Source organism: Helianthus annuus, chromosome 5 (assembly GCF_002127325.2).
Source record: "Helianthus annuus cultivar XRQ/B chromosome 5, HanXRQr2.0-SUNRISE, whole genome shotgun sequence".
Classification (NCBI taxonomy): domain Eukaryota; kingdom Viridiplantae; phylum Streptophyta; class Magnoliopsida; order Asterales; family Asteraceae; genus Helianthus; species Helianthus annuus.
The window spans coordinates 103,828,491-103,849,587 of record NC_035437.2 but is presented as its reverse complement, the minus strand read 5'-3'; the positions used below and the strand labels follow the sequence as shown (position 1 = coordinate 103,849,587).

The 21,097-nt window shown below is 35.7% G+C and overlaps 1 protein-coding gene across 1 annotated transcript; it reads right to left on the bottom strand.

Moving 5' to 3' along the window:
• Positions 1–3,024: 3,024 nt before the first annotated feature.
• LOC110941043 (stemmadenine O-acetyltransferase) lies at positions 3,025–4,710 on the bottom strand. Its single transcript, XM_022182643.2, has one exon. It carries the CDS (start codon positions 4,657–4,659, stop codon positions 3,337–3,339), a length of 1,323 nt encoding a protein of 440 aa, XP_022038335.1. The 5' UTR covers positions 4,660–4,710; the 3' UTR covers positions 3,025–3,336.
• Positions 4,711–21,097: the final 16,387 nt, after the last annotated feature.

The window sequence follows — 21,097 nt, the reverse complement described above, 5'->3', positions numbered from 1 at the left end:
TCAAATTGGCCAAGAATCCAGTGTTCCATGCTAGAACAAAGCACATAGAGATCCAGTATCATTTCATCCGAGAAAAGGTACTAAAGGGCGATGTTGATTTAGAAGCTGTGGAATCAGAAAATAAAGTGGTTGATGCATTGACAAAGAGTCTGAATGATACCAAGCTGAAGCAGCATAGCAGGAGCATGGGATTAGTGATGTTTGATATTGAGAGGGGATGTTGAAGTGGCAATATCAAGAAATGAGGTGGCATCCAGGTGGGAGTCAACTGGGAGTTTATTGTTTACTCGGTTTATTTATTTTTAGCACTTTATTTACTGTTTGTTTTGAATAAGTCTAGAAGTAGTGGTGCATTTTATCAGTTAGTTGCTGATTTTGTGGATCATGGGTATGTCCATGACTCAGTTAGTTATTTCTTTTTGTTGCTTTGTTATTTAAGGTTTTTTTGTTCGGCAGTTTTATTATTCAGAAATAGAGCAAGCATTTGGCTCAATATCCTTGTTTTTGTCTTTGTTCTTAAATTACTAAGTCACAGCAGAATCCATATCAATTTCTTCATCTGGTGCGCGCTATTCTCTTGGCGGAAGCCAAAGATAGCGCCTCCTTTAACGGAGGCGGGGTAGTTTAACTAGAAGGGGGCGCTAAACTTCATGAGGTGACGGGGGGCGCGAAGCCAGAACCCTGGCCTTAGAGGCAAATTCTACCCTACTCTATTTAATAAAAAGTTATATCGCATCCCTTTTCTTGGTTGAACACGTTATTTGAATTTGTATTTTCTTGACTTTATGGAGCACATATGTTGGGCTTTGACTCTTTTTATGAAAATTTACATTTGTATGGTTTTAAAACTATAATAAACTTAATAAAATATTGACTTGTTATGATTCTAATAAAAAGTTATGATTTATACAATAACCATTACAAATTAAGTTCATTAACTTTAAATTATGATTCTAATATAAAACTATATAACATAAAAGTGTGTTCTTGTGTTTTATTATCTTTGGTTTAAAAATTAAACTTGCTATTTGGTGAGCTCGAAATGATACCTTTTTGTTGTCTAAGTACTCTATAATTGTTCCTTTGAACTCTACCTTAACGCCTTGCTGAGCAGTTATCTAATAAAATTTACTCGATATTCAAAACTAAAATTCTGGTTTAAAAATAAATAAATTCATAGATGATGAAGATATAAAGATATTTTTAATAGTTTATAGACCACATGGACTATTGGGCCAAAAAGATAACCATACAATAAAAGTATGGATATGAGTATATAACTAATATAAATCCGTAATTTATATTTATATACTATACAAGTAGTGTCAGGCCTGTTACTCCCCATTCCTCCGGCCTATCACTCCTCTTTCCTCCAACCAATTTTCGATTTTATCCTTGTTTTAAAACTACGATTCTGTGGTTTAAAATTACGTTTTTACCTCCAGTTTAAAATAAAATTATGCTTTTGCCCTAGCTAAAAGTTACATTTTTGCCCTCAGTTCAAAATTACGATTTTTCCCTGTTTAAATTTGCAGTTTTGCCATTAGTTTTTTTTCTCAAAGGCAAATTACGATTTTGCCCTCAATTTAAATTTACATTTTTACTATCTTTTTGTTTGTTTTCCCAATCACATTACGATTTTGTCCCTAGTTTAAAATTACAGTTATGCCATCGTTTTATTTATTTACTAGGTTAGAACCCCGTGTATTACACGGGTTGAATAAATGTAATTTTATATATTAAATAATAAAAACTTATATCTTTATGAATCTTATATATTTTACGGGTTAAATAAATGTAATTTTATATCAAATAATAAAAAAGTTATATCTTTAAAAACCATGTGTATTACACAGATGAAATAAATGTAATTTTGTATACTAAATACTAAAAACGTCGTATCTTTAAAAAAACCGTGTATAATCGGGTTGAATAAATCTACCAAATAATAAAAAATTGCATCCTTAAAAACCCCGTATATTACACGTTTTGAATAGATATAAAAAATATATTTTTAAAACCATGTGTATTACACGGATTAAATAAATGTATTTTTGTATATTAAATACTAAAAACGTCGTATCTTTAAAAAACCCGTGTATAGTCGGGTTGAAAAATCTAACAAATAATAAAAAAATTATATCCTAAATAAATGTAATTTTGTATATTAAATACTAAAAACGTCGTATCTTTAAAAAAACTCGTGTATAGTCGGGTTGAAAAATCTACCAAATAATAAAAAAAATTATATCCTTAAAAACCTCGCGTTTTACTCGAGTTGAATAAACATAAATTTGTATACCAAATAATAAAAAATGTTATGTTTTTAAATAATTAGGATAACATTTAATATTAATTTATTATTTATATATTTAATATAAGATAAGTAGATAAGAGAGGTATTTGTTTTAAAAATATATTAAAATTAAATTAACAATTTAGATTTGAGGATAATATTTTATTAAAGTATGATAAGATTTAATTTTAATTTATTATTTATTTATTTAGATAAATATAAATATGAGAATACCTTCAATGAATGACACGTGTCCAAAAGTTGGTTTCTTTTATTATAGTAGATAGATTTTTTTTTTTGACAAAACTGTGGTAATGTTTTGTTTTAATTGGTTCACTTTGTGTAATTTTTATTCGTGTCGGGCGGCTGTCTGGCACATGCTCATTTGTCTTAAAAATTACAATTTGCCCCCGGTTTAAAATTATAGTTTTCCATCGTTTTTGTTTTTAAGCAAAAATATGATAGTGTTTTATTTTAGTTGTTTGACTCAATGTAATTTTTTGAGATCGTATTATGAGTAGAGTGTTATGTACAAGTAACTGAAACACAAACATACATGTTATAAGAGAGAAATATTCGACTTAATGCCCCGCAACACGGGGCCAAAATCTAGTGTTTGACATTCCACACTGTTTTTATTTATTTTTTAATTCGTTCAATGTACTTGACATGCGTGTTCAAAATAAGTTGTCTAGTAGATCCACACCTACCAAGTTGCACCCAAAACCTAATCCACAATAAAGTGATATTTTATTACCATCATTGGTGTAAATGATTCGAATCGTTTGTGAACTACTTATAAAAAGTTAAAAACAAGTCGAGCTTACATAGACTCAAGCCTCACATAAAGCTCATTGAGTCCAAGCTCGAATATATTGATCGTATAGACTAGTTAGTATCGCTGGCGATCGGACCCGTTACACACACACCCCCCTAGTGATCATAAACATATGGTTGCTTTTGAGTTAACATCAGATTCACCCATACAAAAGAAACTAATATAAGAAACCCCAAGGGTTCAAACCGGCCATTTAAACGGTTCATACCATTTGTAGAGGACTCGGATCGACGGATGCAAACTCAAGGAGCTCAGGGTCATGTTTCAATACATTGATCGCGGCTTCATCCATGCTAACCCATGCTTCTATTCCTTCACCATTTTGTGTATCATTCAAAACAACAAAGTTCATAAACACCGGGTGACCCTCCAAAACACTACCACACACCCATACCGGCTTTCCCCATCCGAAATCGGCTTCATAAAATCCCATTTTACACCAACTCGTAAACCCGATATAGTTCGCGCAATCTTTTATACCCTTGAGAGATTCTTCCATCACTTCTCTCCCTTTATCACCTTGAAGTTTCTTCACAAACTCCCCGTTGATTTTCGACACACCACCGCGCACTTTTTCAACAAGTTTATGCAATGGTGTCCGCGAATCACTATCGCATTTAGCACTTGCGATAAGGATCAAGTTACCAATCGAGTTTTCGGATAAAGTTGACACTAACCGTTTGCGAAGGTTTACCACATGGCTTAACAAAGATGGCTTCCAAGAACCGGTATTTTCTTCAAATGCAGCCATGACACACTTCCATAGCAAACCCGATACCACCTCCACACGGGTCGGGTCTTTTAACCCGTTTTTGCTTGCCTTTGCCTTAAGAATGGCTAGTTTTGTTGAATCAAAAACAAATCTTGTTGTTCTACACTTACCCATCTTGAACAAAGATCCCCACATGACCATTGACGAATCTTTGAGCCACAAATCTTTAGCAGGGAACAAAGATGGCGCGCTCATGTTCGGATAAACCACTTGTTTTAACCCGTAACTCGATCCGGCCCATGATTTCACAAACGTACTCAATGCTCCACCATCAAGAATCTTGTGTGAAATGCATAAACTAATAGCAATCCCACAACACTCAAAAATGGTAACTTGAACATTACTTACACAACTTCCTTCACTACAACCATTGAAAGTAGGCTGACATGGGAGAAAATGGTTTATGAGATCAAGATCAACATGGTTCAAGAACTTGTTGAGCCGTGTGTTGACACGAGCCACTGCGAAATATGCTCCAACATCGTTACAATCGATTAAAAGATCGCTTTTTATCGTTCCGGCTAATGGGTAGAAGCGAGTTAGTGTTTCGGATAATGAGTCTTTTAGCGAATTCAAGCGTTGTTGGATGTCGAATTCGCTGGCTTGATCTTGATTTGGGTAGTAGAGTATGATGGGTGCATAAGGGGCTGGAATGAGTTGATCTAAGATGGAAAGATTGTATGATTTAAGGTGTTGAGGTGTTGGGGATGATGGTTTGATGTGTTCTTTAGAAATTATTTCAATACTTGTCATTTTGGGCTGTGTGAGTTTGTACCACACAGACAGAAGTATACTTGTATGTTTAAAGATGAAGTTGGGATTATTATTATATAAGTGAAAAAAGTACAAAATAATTAAATACTATTAAAAAAATATATAGATAAACAAGTGAAGAAACTGGTAGACAAAGAACAAAAATGTTAACTTGTTGGACTTTGCTACAACAAGGATCATTGCAACATTAAAATAATAATAATAAATGGTCTTTGTTTTTCATAATTGATTATTTTAATAGAATGATATTTAACCTTCATTTTATCTTCTCTTACTTTTTCTCTTCATTTCATCGTAAGAAAGATATTTTTAAAAAGTTTGTGTTTTACGGTCAAACAAACCTTCGTAAAAGAAGGTTATATAGATGATTATATTATTCATTTTGATAGTATCTAAACTTTTTTTCTCATGGTTAATACTTTTACACTTAATAATGGTGTAATTTGTATAAAAGTTAATTACATTCGTTTTCTCTAAACTAAATAATTAATCAGTATTTGACTATTAGCTCCAACGCGTGCAGAAAGCATCAGCTTTGTTATTATAACCCCGTGTATTACACGGATCGAATAAATGAATTTTATATACTAAATAATAAAACAATATATCTTTAGAAACCTCTTTTATTGCACGGGTTAGAATTATAATTTTATATATTAAATAATAAAAAGTTATATCTATAAGAACCATATTGTACGGGTTGAGTAAATATAATTTTATATATCAAATAAAAAGTCATATCTTTCCATATACTAATGGATAATACTCGATACGCGATGGATATGGTGATTGTGAAGAAGGTTCTTGAAAAGAAGATATGTTATTCAAGAAGCAAATCAACATCTATTTGAGTGATAAAATGTTGGTACCAATTCCGATAAATTGATTTATAAATTATATAATAAAATTGATATAATATTTTTTTTAGTAATGAAAATAAAAATATTTCATATATTAATACAAAGTTTGATTTTCGTGATAAATAATTTGTTTTATTTAAAAATATCTTAAATTAACAATTTAAATTTTAGAATAATATTTTATTAGAAAAATAGAAGAATGGTATTCAAAATTTAAAGTAGGATGAAATTTAATATTAGCTCATTATTCATTTATTTATTTAACTAATATAAGATAAGATAAGCTTGGAAGTGAGGCGAAAAAATCATAAAATAAATGCTTACAATGAATGATAGGTGTTACACATAGTATAGTATAAATATATATTTATATTGATATAAATAGATTATTATATTGTAGTAAAATTTGTTAACAAAGTCTCAATAAATTTAACCCTTTATTTAAAACTTGTAAATGTAACGAAGTCTCAATAAATTTAACCATTTATTTAAAACTTGGAAATGTAGAAATAATTAATAATAAAGTTAATTTTATTTTAAGTTTCGTAGAATCTATTTGATACCAAACTAAACAAAACGTTCAAATATATAGTTAATATCAAGAGTAAATTACGATTTTAGCCCCTGTGGTGATATCAATTTTACCCTTATAGCCAAAAAACGAATCTTTTAACATCTGAGTCCACAACGTCTTTTTTTCTAACCATTTTGGCCCCTACCAAAAGGGTTAGAAAAAAAGAGGTTGGGGTCCAAAAGGGTTAGAAAAAAAGACGTTGAGTGCTCAGTTGTTAAAAAATTTCTTTTGGGGCTAAAAGGGTAAAAGTGATATAACCACAGGGGCCAAAATCGTAATTTACTATAATATCAAATTAGATAACTAAGTTTGAATTTGAAGTAAATAGATAAATATAAAGGAATAATTAAACTAAATAAATATTTAGTAGGAGGATTATCTATAATTAATTGATTAAACTAAAATTATAATTATCCATAAGACATGACTTAATATGATGACAAGTGTCCTCAAAGTGGTTTCTTTTATTATATGTATAGATATATTAGTGAAGTAAGACTTTGTATATATTATATGAAAATCTCGTTAAATTATCCATAAATCTATTGATTTCTATAAAGAATTTAGTTTTCAGAAATTAAAATTATGTTAAATAATATAAATTTACTAATAATTATAACAAAATACGTGAAAATGTTATTCATTCTTTAATATGATAGTCATAGAAATTATGTTTTATTTTTTTTTAAGTCAAACTTGGCTCAAGTTGACCTACTAGATTTGATTCTTGTCGATATTGACCGCGTTTGATCGATTCCGAGTAACTAGACGCAGTTGAAGAAAGTCGTCTCAGCTATTCGGGGAGTAATCGGTCTTGGACACCTTGTTTTACAACCATGGTTACGATTCCATATTATCTATATATTAAAGAGTTAATTACCAAAATCGTCCCTGAGGTTTGGGCAGGTTTGCCATTTTCGTCCAAAATGACACTTTTGTATCAAATTGCCCCCAACGTTTGTAACTTTTTGTCATTTTCATCCAAACCACTAACTTAGTTTATTTTTTTCTGTTATGTTAAGTTGAGGATATTTGGATGAAACTGGCAAATATAAAACCATAGGGACGATTTTGGCATTTTACTGAAACTCTTTTAAATTTCTTGTATTTAATTAATTTTGTTACATATATATAATAAAAAAGAATATACATGCAATTTTTATATGAAAAAAATAATAGCTTTGTCACATAATTTTTATAAATTTTCATTCAACCACTAACTAAGTTAATTTTTCTATTAAGGCGAAGGATGTTTATAAACTAAGACAGAAATTAATTTCTAATTGTTTATATAGATTAGTTTTATAAAAATAAAATCTACTTAAACCTCTAAATTTTATAAAACTAAAATGCTGGTGACCTTATTGAAAAAGGTCAAATAAAAAAATCTTATCATATCAACCAAGTTTGTAATTCATCTTCTACTGTTTTAAATTCGCTCCTAAGGAAAAACAGAAGCCAGTGCCACCCCCCCCCCCATCAAACAACGTATCATTACCAAACCTTAAAATTACCCACCAAATTGTAATTATAATGCTATAAACCAAAAGTTTCTTTACTCAAGCCACTTAGAATAAGTATTAGTTAGTTACCCTCATAATCTTAATTAAATAAATATTTTATATCTAACAACATATTTCCTAGGTGCTCAACACATTTAAAAAATATGTAACGTTTTACAATTTTTTTCTATCTCTACAACTGATAAATACTAAAAGTTGTAATCGATTGTTATGTGTTGCACACCAATGACGTTTTCTCTTTATAAAACTGATTTATATAAAGAAGCTGTAAATTAATTTCTGTCTTAACTTATAAGATTTAAAACATCCTTCACCTTAACAGAAAAATAAACTGAGTTAGTGATTTGGTTGAAAATTTATAAAAATTATGTGACAAAACTATTAATTTTTTTTCTAAAAACTCCATGTATATTCTATTTTATTATATATGTAACAAAAATAATTAAATAAAAGAAATTAAAAAGGGTTTGAGTAAATTGCCAAAATCGTCCCTGCGGTTTTATATTTGCCAGTTTCATCCAAATATCCTCAACTTAACAGAAAAAATAAACTAAGTTAGTGGTTTGGATGAAAATGGCAAAAAGTTACAAACCTTGGGGGCAATTTGGTACAAAAGTGTCATTTTGGACGAAAATGGCAAACGTGCCCAAACTTGAAGGACGATTTTCGCAATTAACTCTATATTAAATTTACAACCTAATGAATAGTAGATGGTAAATGGTTAAAATTACAACCTAATGAATAGTAAATGGTAAATGGTAACATCACCTAAGGATGAGTAAATGGTATCGGTACCGAATTCATCAAACTCGGTACATTTTTGGTACTGATTTTCTACCGACTTTTGACATTTTCGTTACCGGTTTGATACAGGTCTGGTACGGTACTGGTATTTACCGGTTTTTACCCTCAAATACCAGTACCGAACCATACTGTACTGAGTATATTCGGTATCGGTACCCACTTTTAGGGATTTTCAGTATCGGTATTTTTGGTACTGGTTGGTACACCGAGCTCATCCCTAACATCACCTTTGAGCTCATGCAATGTAGCAACGCAAGTAATTGCACCGCTTAGATTGCTTTTGTACAAGTGATAAGTAAATTGTATTTCGTTTGAATGAAGTTTTATATACACAAGTTCTTTTGCTTTCTTTTTTTATCTTCTTAGTAATGGATGAATTGTAGCATGTAAATTAACTTAGATATTTAGATTGTTAATGAGCAAATGGTATCAAATCCTGTAATCAAACCGGTATCATATCGGTACCAAATTCACTATACCAAATCATTTCGGTACCAATTTGGTACCCACCTTTTGGCGTTTTCAGAATCGTTACTTTCGGTTCGACACCAGTCTGGCACCATACCTGTATTTACTGATTTTTACCTTCAAATACCATACTATATTATACCGGGCATTTTCGGTGCCGACACCTAATTTCAATGATTTACGGGCTTGGTGCTTTCTGTGTCGTTACTGGTACCGAGCTCATCCATATTTTAACATGTTAGTACCGTAATAACTGAACTGAAAACAACCGAATTTCCAACGTGAAGGACGTGTGGGTCCTACTATTATATATTAGATTATTTCAATTGTTTTTTAGGACGGAGTGACTATCGTTACTACGCCATTTTTATCTATGTTTTGATATTCGGTATCTGCTTGCCGTTGCCGGCACGCGTTTTGCAGACATTGGATCCCCGCCGCAACGCGCGGGGAAAAAATCAACTAGTATAAATTAAGAAAGGAAAATGTTGGCTAGCTTTATACTAGAAGAGAAGACATTTCTACTAAAAAAACTTATTAGAGAAATATACGTAAGAGATTCTTTAAGAGTTAATAGCCAAAATGGTCCCTCAGGTTTGCTCACTTTTGCCACTTTAGTCCAAAATCCAAAATTTTTAAATCTGGGTCCTTGAGGTTTGCATTTTATTGCCATTTTAGTCCAAATTTCAAAAACCCCATTTTTTAACTGTTGTAACCAGCCTATTTTGTCCTTTTGTGCAGGGGTATTTTGGTCATTTTTATGCCATTTTCACCAGATCATCTCTCTCAAAGAATACAGATTTCATCTCTTAACCTCAAACAAAAAACCCAGACAGATTTCATTTTTATGCCATTTTCACCACCACCGTTCTATCAACTGATACGTGGTTGAAAACCGGTGCTTGTAATCGTTTAACTTGATGTTTTTACACAAGTTTTAGTTTCGAATTGCCTACTCTTGATTAGATTTGTGTTTTGCAGGTTTATTAGAGTTTAAGGAGCTTTTTGGAAGCTTTATGGGTCACCGAAGTGGAAACGGAAACACCGGGAAGCAATATGGGTCAACCGGAAGCAAGGAATGCGAAAAACAGAAAAATCAACTTCCAAGCACCGTCGCCGACGCCCATTTGGGCCGTCGCCGACGGTTTTCATATACAACCGTCGCCTAAAAATGTCCGTAGACAGGAAACTAAGCCGTCGGCTAAAAGTGAGAAAGCAAGCACCGTCGCCGACGGGGCTTCAGGCCGTCGGCGACGGCTCATCATTAGTGAAAACGCGCAGATTCTTGTTTGGGGGGTGTAGTTCGATTTTTATTGGTTCAAGCTCATTGATTACGGGAGTTACAACATTTTTGGAGTTTGAAAAACATCTTTGGAGCCATTATTCATCATCCCTTGACTACGAATTGCTCTCCAATCCATACTCCATCCTTTCAACAACCGAATCACGATCCGAATCAAAACCCTAGCTCATCACCATCACAATCATCCTTCCACATTTAATCCATCCATCACCACCAACCATTCCTAAACCCGAATCATTCCACCATCCATCCTCAAGCTCCAAGATGATCCAATTGAAGTCTTGTGCATCCGTTGATTGTACCGTTTACACCATGAGCGGCTAATTTCTTGGAGGTTTCACCCCGGTGTAGACTTTTGTAAGATTTAGGGTTTACTATGTTTTGTTGATTGTTTTGTGACAACTTGAATTATGTTTGAATCTTAGACAATTGTCCTACGTTGGTATTGAATTTGCAAATTGTCGAGTGAATAATTAAATTTGACTTTGTGAAATGAATGCACGTATTTATGCTTTGTCTTTTGGTAGGATTTGTTAGTCCAAAGTAACGAAGTGTATCATGGTCCGTTGTTTACAACGTTGATAGCGATTGACACCTAAGCTTTGTGATTGCGACCCGTTAACGAACTAATTCAAGTAAAGCTAATTAAAATACATAGTAACTCTAGGTCTTGCAATTGTTGAAACCGGGTGTGAGCCTTGTTTTCTTATTATTGTTTAAACAATCATTTTCACTTCTTGCAATTAGTAGTTAATTTTAGTTAATCGTTTTAGTAATTTCAACTCACATCTTTCAATCAAACCAAAATATAAAAAAAGAAACAAGTTAGCAAGCTTCATAAAAGTGACAACTTTTCATAATTCAATCAAATCCGCATACAAACCACATACTCTTCGTGGTTCGACCCCTTGCTACCACTAGCTATTTGTTAAGGGTAATTAGGGTATATAAATATTATCTTTGACCGGAGCGCGACACTCCGATCAAATTTTGGCGCCGCTGCCGGGGAGTGCGTGCGCTTTGTGTTTGGATATTGTTTGAATTTGTGTGATTAACTGTTTAATTTGTTTTGCTTTCTTTTGTATTGTCTTTTTCCTTGTTACGCGGGGTGTGTTACTTGTGCAGGTTACAGGTAGTGCATGCGTACACGAAATTCCGGGAGGACTTCACCTCTAGTCTACGAACCGGAAATTGAAAGACTTGCAAGAAGAAACCTAGCAAGCCGGTTAGAAGCAACTCTCGCTTCTAATCAAACCAACCAAACACCACCACTCACACCGACCATTGAAACCGATTCAATGGCAAACCACAACTCCAACCAAGAATTTAACCCAAACCAAAACCTCAACCCAAATCAATTCCAATCCCGAGGAACCTTTTATCCCACTCAAGAGCAACCGGGTGGTAACACCAATGCAAGACCACCCACTCCACCTTTCCGAAACCAAAATACCAACAACGTCCAACGAACACCTCAACAACAATCCCTTCACCGACAAGCATCATTACCGGTCAACCTTGATGATCGGAATGTCAACTCCGATCGTAGAGGTAACCGTGATCGCGGTAATCCCGCGAATGAAGACCCGTTTTTCAACATCGAAGATCTAAGGAACGCAATCCCCGATGATGCACCGTATAGTGTTCCCGGTTATCAATCACCGGAACACGTGAGCATTCATACGGAAAACTCGGACGATGGGGGTTATTATGATGATCGAGCTAATGATGATGAAGATTGGGGCTATTTGAATCGGGGGAATGTTTACAATGCTAGAGGGTATGATGATGAGGAAGTTGGTTATCAAAACGCCAACTACGTTGGGGAAGAGGAATATGGCTATGGAGGTGGAAGAAATGATGGTTATGGGAACAACCGTCAACCACAAAACAACAACCGACGAAACCGGAATGAAGGGTTTTACAACAACAACAATAACAACAACAATGTAAACCCTAACCGGATTCCTCGTTTTGTGGGAGGTGGTAACCCGAGGGATAATCGAAGAGAGGATCGAAGGGATGAAAGACGGGATAATCGAAGACCGGTAGATCAGGAAGTTAATGGGCCACAACGTCGTCAACAACCTCCACGGGGAGTCAATGACCGTTTCCGACCGATAGTGACCGAAAACAATTCTCCAATAGTATGCGAAAGGAGGATGTTTGATTGTAAACCACATTACATCAATATCCTTCCTCATTTCAACGGAAGGTCTAACGATGAGCCGTACAACCATTTAACGGAGTTCTCATCTATTTGTGACACTATTGGAGGACACAATTTTGCATTAGAGGAAGTAAAGCTTCGCCTATTCCAATTCTCATTGAAAGATAAAGCAAAGCAGTGGTTCTTTACGCTTCCGGCCAATAGTATTCAAACTTGGGAACAAATGCAACAAGCATTTTTGGACGAATACTATTCTATGGCCAAGACCGATGATGCTAGGGATGAAATTCGGTCATTTCGTCAACTTTCAAGTGAGCCTTTACATGAAGCATTCACCCGATTCAAAGAACTAATGAGGAGATGCCCACATCACCAAATAGAAAAATGGGAATTGGTGAAATGTTTCGTACGGGGCTTAGATGATGCGACGTGGAATCGGCTTGAAACGACAAGCAATGGTACACTCTTGAGCAACCATGAGGATGACGATTGGGAATTTTTGGAGAGGATGAGCAAACGATCCAAGGAGAAAGAATCAGCCGATAGAGCCAAAAGGCATCCGGTTTCCCGGTCACTTCCCGATCTCGATTCCAAAGACCGGATTTCCACCTTAGAACGGGAGATAGCTCAATTGAAAAAGAAGAAAGAGGTGAATGCGGTTCAATTCGCGGTTTGTGAAGAATGTGGGGATATTGGGCATGCGACCGAGCAATGTTCAATGGGTTCGAGTGGTTACACCGAAGAAGTCAATCAAGTGTATGGAGATAGAAAGCAATATGACATGAACTCCAACACTTACCATCCGGGTTTGAGAAATCACCCCAACTTTCGGTATGGCAATGCTTCAAATCAAATGAACCCAAATTTCCAATCGGGTAATCAAGGAGGAAGCGGGTCATCATACCAAAACCGCCAAGGTGGTAACCAAGGAGGCTACCAACGGAATTACAACCAAGGGTACCAAGGTGGATACCAAAAGAATTACAACAACCAAGGCGGTAACGGAAGTGGGTCAAACAACCAAACCGGTGGTAATGATTTGAATGCAAAGATGGATGCGATGCTTTCGATGATGCAAGAATCCAAAAAGGAGAATGAGATTCGAGACAAAGCACATGAGGCATTGGCAAAACAAGTAGGCCAACTAGCGGAAGAAGTGGCTCAAATAAAGGGAGGCACGGGGAAGCTTCCAAGTGACACCACCATAAACCCTAAGCATCAAGGGTCGAGCTCGAGGAACACACGTGAGGTACCAATTAATAAAGTCACTTTACGTAGTGGTCGAGTTGTTGATAATGGTGTCAAAACACCACCACCCCAATTTGTTGAAGGGGTGGTGGAAGATGCTAGTGATGATGAGCTTGAGGATGGCCAAACGGGTCAAAATAAAAATGATTTGAAAAAGAATAATGTTACTCCCGTTGTGGCCATCCCCGTCCCCAAGGCTAAGGAAAAGGGTGTGGAGGTTAATACCGCCCCTTATCCCGAAGCATTGAAGGTGTAGGATCGGTTTGTCGACCGTTCGATTGCGTAACGTTCGTTTCACGTGCGGAATTCGTGAACGAACGTGACCGAACACACGATAGCGTACATTTAACGTGATTCCATTGATAACTTGACAAGATCGATACACGAATCACGGATTTACAGCTTTCTCTCTCTACTTTCTCTCTCTAGAAAGTCTTCTTTAAGTCTCCTCTCTAAATCTCTTCCAAAAGTCTTTTAAGCATCCTTCAAAGTCTATCTAAAAATATGACATAACTACCTATTTATATGGTCAAGGCAACTTAGTGAGAGTTCCCACTAATTACAAGTTTGCCACCTTGCCATTTCTCACTAGATATGACATAATACGCTTGATTTCTTCTCGGCTTTTCACTACGACTTGGATTAACCGGATTGACGAAGGCGATAGACAAAAATATGCATCAACAATCTCCCCCTTGGATATTGCCGTAGTCAATCTCGTAGTGAAAATCATAACGACTTGTCTTTCTCTCTCTCTAAGACTCGAACAAAGATGTAGTCGACAGACAACTGCACCAACAGACTCCCCCTTGAATGTTGACGGAATCTTCAGTGAGAGTCTTCAACAAGACATTCTCGGATATAGTTCGGTCTTCTTCAAGAATTCTGCCTGGATCTATCTTTCTTTGGCTATAACTTTCATCAGACTCCCCCTATCACTCTGCTAGGATAGTTGTCTGGGATTTTGTTACCACCATCGAAATTATCTCCTGGCTTCTCTCTGTTCAGCTCATCATCTGCATCATCTCAAACACTCTATCACAAACAAATAAAGTTGTGATTCAACTTAATGAATCAACAAATCATTTGAGAATTTTTACAAATTAAACACTGATTACACATTTGAAACATTTCAATTACTGATTCAATCTAATGAATCATTTTAAACATTTCAAACGATTTAACCAACCTGTATGTTCATCAAGTTTAGCCTTTGAGATTTCGAAAATCAGCTCTTCACCATCAGTTGTCGAAAATCTTTTTGGATTTTTGAAAATATGAAACATAAATGCAAAAACAAAATTTAAATGCAAAACAAACATATTTTTGTGAGTTTGTGCAAGAGGATCATATCAGTTTTTGAGACATAACACAAGCACCGTTAAGCTTTTAATCGTTTTAAGTTCTAAACGATTCACGTAGATTGACGATATAATTGTCCTCTTAAATTTTCATACAATTTTCAATCTATTCAGGATACTATTTAGGTATTTTATGAACTTAGTTCAATTCATGTGTCCCACCTCTTGAATATACTCCCGTATCCAGAATCCCAATATTCAGTCTTACAGGTATGAACACTACAATGATGTCTGTACATAAATTAGGAGAAAGATGCGAGAACTGAGGGATCTCAGGTCAGAACTTCCGTTCAGCAGAGAGATATCAGCTTCGACTTAGCAGTGTGTCCCCTTTAGAGGATCTTTTCAGCTACAACAGATGATTATCAATTTTATTGTCTAATCAACTGAGGGCTTTATGCTATATTTCAAGCATTTTGCGGAAAGTATTAGCCAAGGACTAGGTCAGAACTACCGTTCAGCAGAAGTCCCGGAATAATACCCCAGACATCATAGAGTACAAACACCTAGTATATCAGAATACGAGACCTTTCAAACGAGATTTCAGGGGTTACCTATATATCCAAGTAGTGTTCCCCACGAATTTCACAAGTTTGAAATTTTAGGTTTATATCCCGAATAAATCTACTAAATGTACAAAAACCTATCGTCACATCATCAGTGAGACCGTTTATCACATTTGGCATTACATTTCTTTAGCATGCTGTGATAGTCTAACTGATTTACTATCATTTCCTCTTGTTTCGCAACAAAACTCATTTTTAAATTTTCTAATGTTTTTGACGTTTTCAAATTTTCTAATTTTTTAAAATTTTTCTCCCCCTAAAATCAAAATATGTTTCAATTTTGATTTTCTGGGAAAATTTGAAACAAACTGTACAAACTTGACAACCTGATGAGAATCACTTCAATTCTCTATCCACCTGGCATAAACAATCAGAACTCCCCCTCACAACAAACTATTTTCCCATTGTGATTTCAAAACACTTAAGTTTGTTTTAATCAAAATGGATTTTCCGGAAAACTTAGTTTGTTTACCAAACAGTTTAGGTACGGGGTTACTTCATCATCTTGTTTTCTACACAAAAGTAGGAAAATCCAAGTACAAGTTAATGTCCTTGATTTACCATATGCAGTCCAGAATCCTCTGTACCACTTGTAAACATTCACAAACACAACCAAAACTCTTTACCGTTTGCATGATTGACGTTACCGAATAAAATTCAAGGAAGATGCCGATTCATGATCCACGATACCATCTTGGGATCTCCGGCAATTCCTGCAAAATCTTCAAACACAGATTTAAAAAGATGCCGATTCATGCTCCACGCTTACAAACCTGGGAGCTCCGGCAAGTCAGGTTTTTCTATTTGAAAAGTTTCACCCAAGCCTGACCAGCCTTGGGTGATTTTGAATTCTTATTCAATAATGGTGGAAAATTTTTCTCATCCATTGTTAAACTAGAATTCTCGACCTTTACCTCAACACATGGCTCTTCTGGTTTTACCATACCAGAATCATTGCCTGAATGTGGCTTGTCTGACTTTGACCTGTCAGATTCATCGCCGACATGTGGCTCCTTTGTTTCCGAAGAAACAGATTCATCGCCAGGAAGTGAAAACTTCACTTTCTTCTTCTTCTTATCCTCTTTAGTCCTCAGATTTGTATCTGAAGAATTCATCTTGCTTGACTTTGCAGCCGAGGAAGTTGATTCATCAGAACTCTTCTTCGATCTGTCGGGTGAACCCGAGGACAAAATCTTTTCGAGATATTCTCTCGCCTTCTTTCTCTTTTTCCTCAGTCGATCCTTCTGCCCCTGCGAAAGCTTTATCTTTGTTTCTTGAACTTTAGGTTCTTTGACCTTCTGTTCTCTGACATTTTGGCCCGAAACTTTCAATTCTTTGGGCTTGACAACGACTGGTATTTTCTTTGCCATTTTCTGAGAATTAGCCCTCAATCTGTCATTCGATCTTCTTGGGCAATCTCTGGCAATGTGACCTTTGATATTGCAATTGTAGCACCTCCTGGTCTCATAACTCCAGTATTGGCAGTTAACAGCAATATGCCCCTGATATCCGCAGCTGTAGCACACCCTGTTATCATACCAGTTACCACCTTTTTCACACCAAATGCTCAGATCATAGCATTGTCTGGCTTGGTGATATTCCTTCCTCAAATGTGCTGGTTTTGACGCTTTTGCACTGTGGTTCGTCCTGCACACAACAAATTTTGAATTTTCATTTTCAATTTTTTGTAATTTTTTCTTTTGATTGGATGATCGTACTGATGAGTCTTTTCTTTCATTTTTAAAGTTTTGATTCTGTTTTACAATCTTCTTCACAGGTTTTTGCTTAGAGCATTCACCTTTTTCAGTTGATTGCAGAACAGTTTTCTGAAATTTTCCTTTCAACTTTAAAAACAATTTTTGTTTTTCTTTCTTAACATTTTCATCATCAGATGCATCATCACAATCTTCAACTTTGACAGAGTCAAAGTTTGTGACACAGTCACTTATTGGAACTGAATTGATCGGTTTTGGACAAGGAATATTCAACTTGTCAGATTTAGTCGCAAAACTGATCAATTTCTTCTCAAGTTTATCTATCTTGGTCCTGGAATTCTTAGCTTCTTCCTCAAGCTGAGATATTCTCTCAAGATGAGACTTGATGGAATTGTCATTCTCAACCTTCAAACTTTCAAGAACAGACTTTTCATTTATCAAAATTTTGATCTGTTCCTGAAATTTTGATTCATTGGCTTTTAGATTCTTGTTTTCAAGCTTTATCCAGAAAGCCTCATCTTCTGACGATTTCTTTTTGCTTTCAAGCTCTTTTACCAACTCTTTGATTCTCTTTTGAGCGCTTTCACCTTCTTTTTCAAGTTCGACAATCTTCTGAAGATGGGAATTTATCATCTTTTGTTTTTCAATGTTGTTTTTACTAAACACATTTTTCCCATCTTCAAGAATTTTCACTTGCCCCTCAAATTCTTGATTTTTCAAAGTCAAACTGTTAAAATCAATCAACAGTTTGTCGTTTTCGGCTTTCAACTTCTCACAATCTTTTTCCAAAGAAAGAATCTGTTTTTCAGCAACGTGCTTCTCGTCTTTCAACTTTTTGACTTCAGATGACAAACTTTCTATATCTCTCACGAGTTTGTCATTATCAGTCTTAAAGTTATCGCATGTTGAGCACATTGTTTCATTCTTCACCGATTCTTCAGCTTTTGGAGCTTTTTCTCCATTTTCCATAAATTTACCTGCACAAAAGAGTTTAACGAAATCAAGAGGATTACCAACATTATCAATATAACAACCTCGTTTGAAATCGTATTTTAGCACGTTTTTTGCTCTGACACATTTAGCAACTCTTTTGTACATTTCCTCAATCACATCTGTATCCAAATCTAGCATGTTATACTCCAAAACCTTAATCATCTCTTTCTTTTTCTTACTGACTTCAAGTTCATGAGCTTTAAGTTTGCTGATGAATTGATTTAAAGGTAGTTTTGAAAAATTTGAGTCCTCTCTTAAATTTTTCAAACATTCACTCCATTCAATTGGTAATGCATCTGCAAATTTCTCCACTTTTTCAGCAGTTGACGGATATATCTCATGATCTTTCAGATAATTCAGTAAAACACTATATCGGTCTTTGAGATCATCTAACGTTTCGTCTTTCAGACACACGAAATATTTGAACCTTTTTGCCCATCCATCTTTGCTCACTTTTCTATAACCCTCATCTAGAAATCCGTTGTGCCAATCATTAAACCTTTCGAAATAATAGTTCTCCTGTTCATCAAACACCATTGCCATATTTCTTTTTCGGATATTCGATGTAAAAAAAATAACCTCCTTTAATCTTGATTGGGTCTTTGTATAAGTGGGGCGGTTCACTAATGGGCGGTGGATATTAATGTTGATTGGGCGGTGACTTGAAAAATGGGGCGGTTAACAAAAATTTGTCTTTAATGGGCTTTGTATGGACTTCACGTGCAAACAAAAATCACCTCCTGTGCACACAAAATCAATCAGCCAACATGCACCCAATTGGACCTTTTATGCCACTAAGACACCTCTTGATTGGTTAATTTGGGCGGCACATTTTTTGCTATAACAATTTGAAGCTGATTGGCTATGAACAAAGGTGGCCGGGTATGTTTACATGTTTTAGTGATTACATGGCAGATTTCCTTTGGATAATATAACGGCTGTCATAATGAACCTGTTTGACTTAAAAGCGAGCCACAGTAGTCCACTAAAGCGGTTCACGTGGTTCAATACTTGACGTATGAGCGGTTCACACAATGTTCCTATGAGCGGTTCAAGACAATATTTTCGAGCGGTTCAAGACAATATTTTCGAGCGGTTCCAGAAGTGATGTCAGCGAGCGAAAATTCAATTTTAATCACTTTTAAGCCGAATTAAGGTCTGAAAACTTCCAGGTTTTGTTAAATCATGATTCCGCACATATTGTGAGAATTTGGAGCGATTTTGACCGTAAAAAGTTGCGTTTTTTGAAAAAGAAAGGTGTAGAAGCAGAAAAAGTGATGAACACGAGCTGTATATGCGAGATCTCCTCCTCCTTGGCTCTGATACCAATTGTAGGATCGGTTTGTCGACCGTTCGATTGCGTAACGTTCGTTTCACGTGCGGAATTCGTGAACGAACGTGACCGAACACACGATAGCGTACATTTAACGTGATTCCATTGATAACTTGACAAGATCGATACACGAATCACGGATTTACAGCTTTCTCTCTCTACTTTCTCTCTCTAGAAAGTCTTCTTTAAGTCTCCTCTCTAAATCTCTTCCAAAAGTCTTTTAAGCATCCTTCAAAGTCTATCTAAAAATATGACATAACTACCTATTTATATGGTCAAGGCAACTTAGTGAGAGTTCCCACTAATTACAAGTTTGCCACCTTGCCATTTCTCACTAGATATGACATAATACGCTTGATTTCTTCTCGGCTTTTCACTACGACTTGGATTAACCGGATTGACGAAGGCGATAGACAAAAATATGCATCAACAGAAGGGACCGACGAAAAAAGTTGTAAACAAAAGAGGTCCACAACAAGAAGAGTTGTTGGAAATTTTCAAACAAGTAAAAATCAATTTACCTCTTTTGGATGCAATCAAACAAGTACCGTCTTATGCTAAGTATTTGAAAGATTTGTGTACCCAAAAACGCACTCACAAATTTCCAAAGAAATTAGATTTAACCGAAAATGTGAGTTCGATCCTTTCGGGTACACTTCCACCTAAGCTCCAAGATCCGGGTGCGCCTATCATTTCAATTCAAGTGGGCGATTTTAAAATCAACCGGGCACTTCTAGATCTTGGTGCTAGTGTAAGCATCCTACCGGGTAGTTTATATGACCAATATGAATTTGGTCCACTTCAATCGTCAAACACCACCGTGGTGTTAGCCGATTTGACACCTAAGCTACCCCGTGGAGTTGTTTCGGATGTGATAGTGAAAATCGAGGATTTTTACTATCCGGTGGACTTTCTTGTACTTGACTATGTGGCCAAGGACCCAACCAAGCAACCTACGGTGATTTTGGGTCGACCGTTCTTAGCAACTGCAAATGCTCAAATTGATTGCAGAACGGGGACGGTTGACATGACATTTGGAAACCGGAGGTTGAGGTTGCATGTTTTTTCCGGACTTATGAACCCTCCAGTTGATGATGAATGCTTTATGGCAGACATTGTTGACACGTGCATACCTCTTTGCGACACAGTCGTTTATGGGGAAAACACAATGGAGGATTGTTATGTGTTTGACAGGTCACAGGTGGAGGTGGAACGAAGCATGGACGAGGAAGTGAGGAGTTTAGAGGTGCTTGCGGTTAGAGAAGGAAAACCGACATGGACGCACCAAGTCGAGAGCTTACCGGAGAGCATTGATACTAAACTGAAGCCGTCTTTAGTGGAGCCTCCGGAAGTTGAGTTGAAAGCATTGCCAAAGCATCTCAAATATGCTTATGTTGGAGAGGGCAATACTCTCCCGGTTATCATTGCATCCAACTTAACCGGAGAGCAAGAGAAAAAGTTGATGGAGGTGTTGGTCACCAATCGGGCGGCGATTGGAT

Coding starts and splice junctions, on each gene's coding strand:
- LOC110941043 (XM_022182643.2), bottom strand. CDS start 4,659: ATGACAAGTATTGAAATAATTTCTAAAGAACACATCAAACCATCATCC.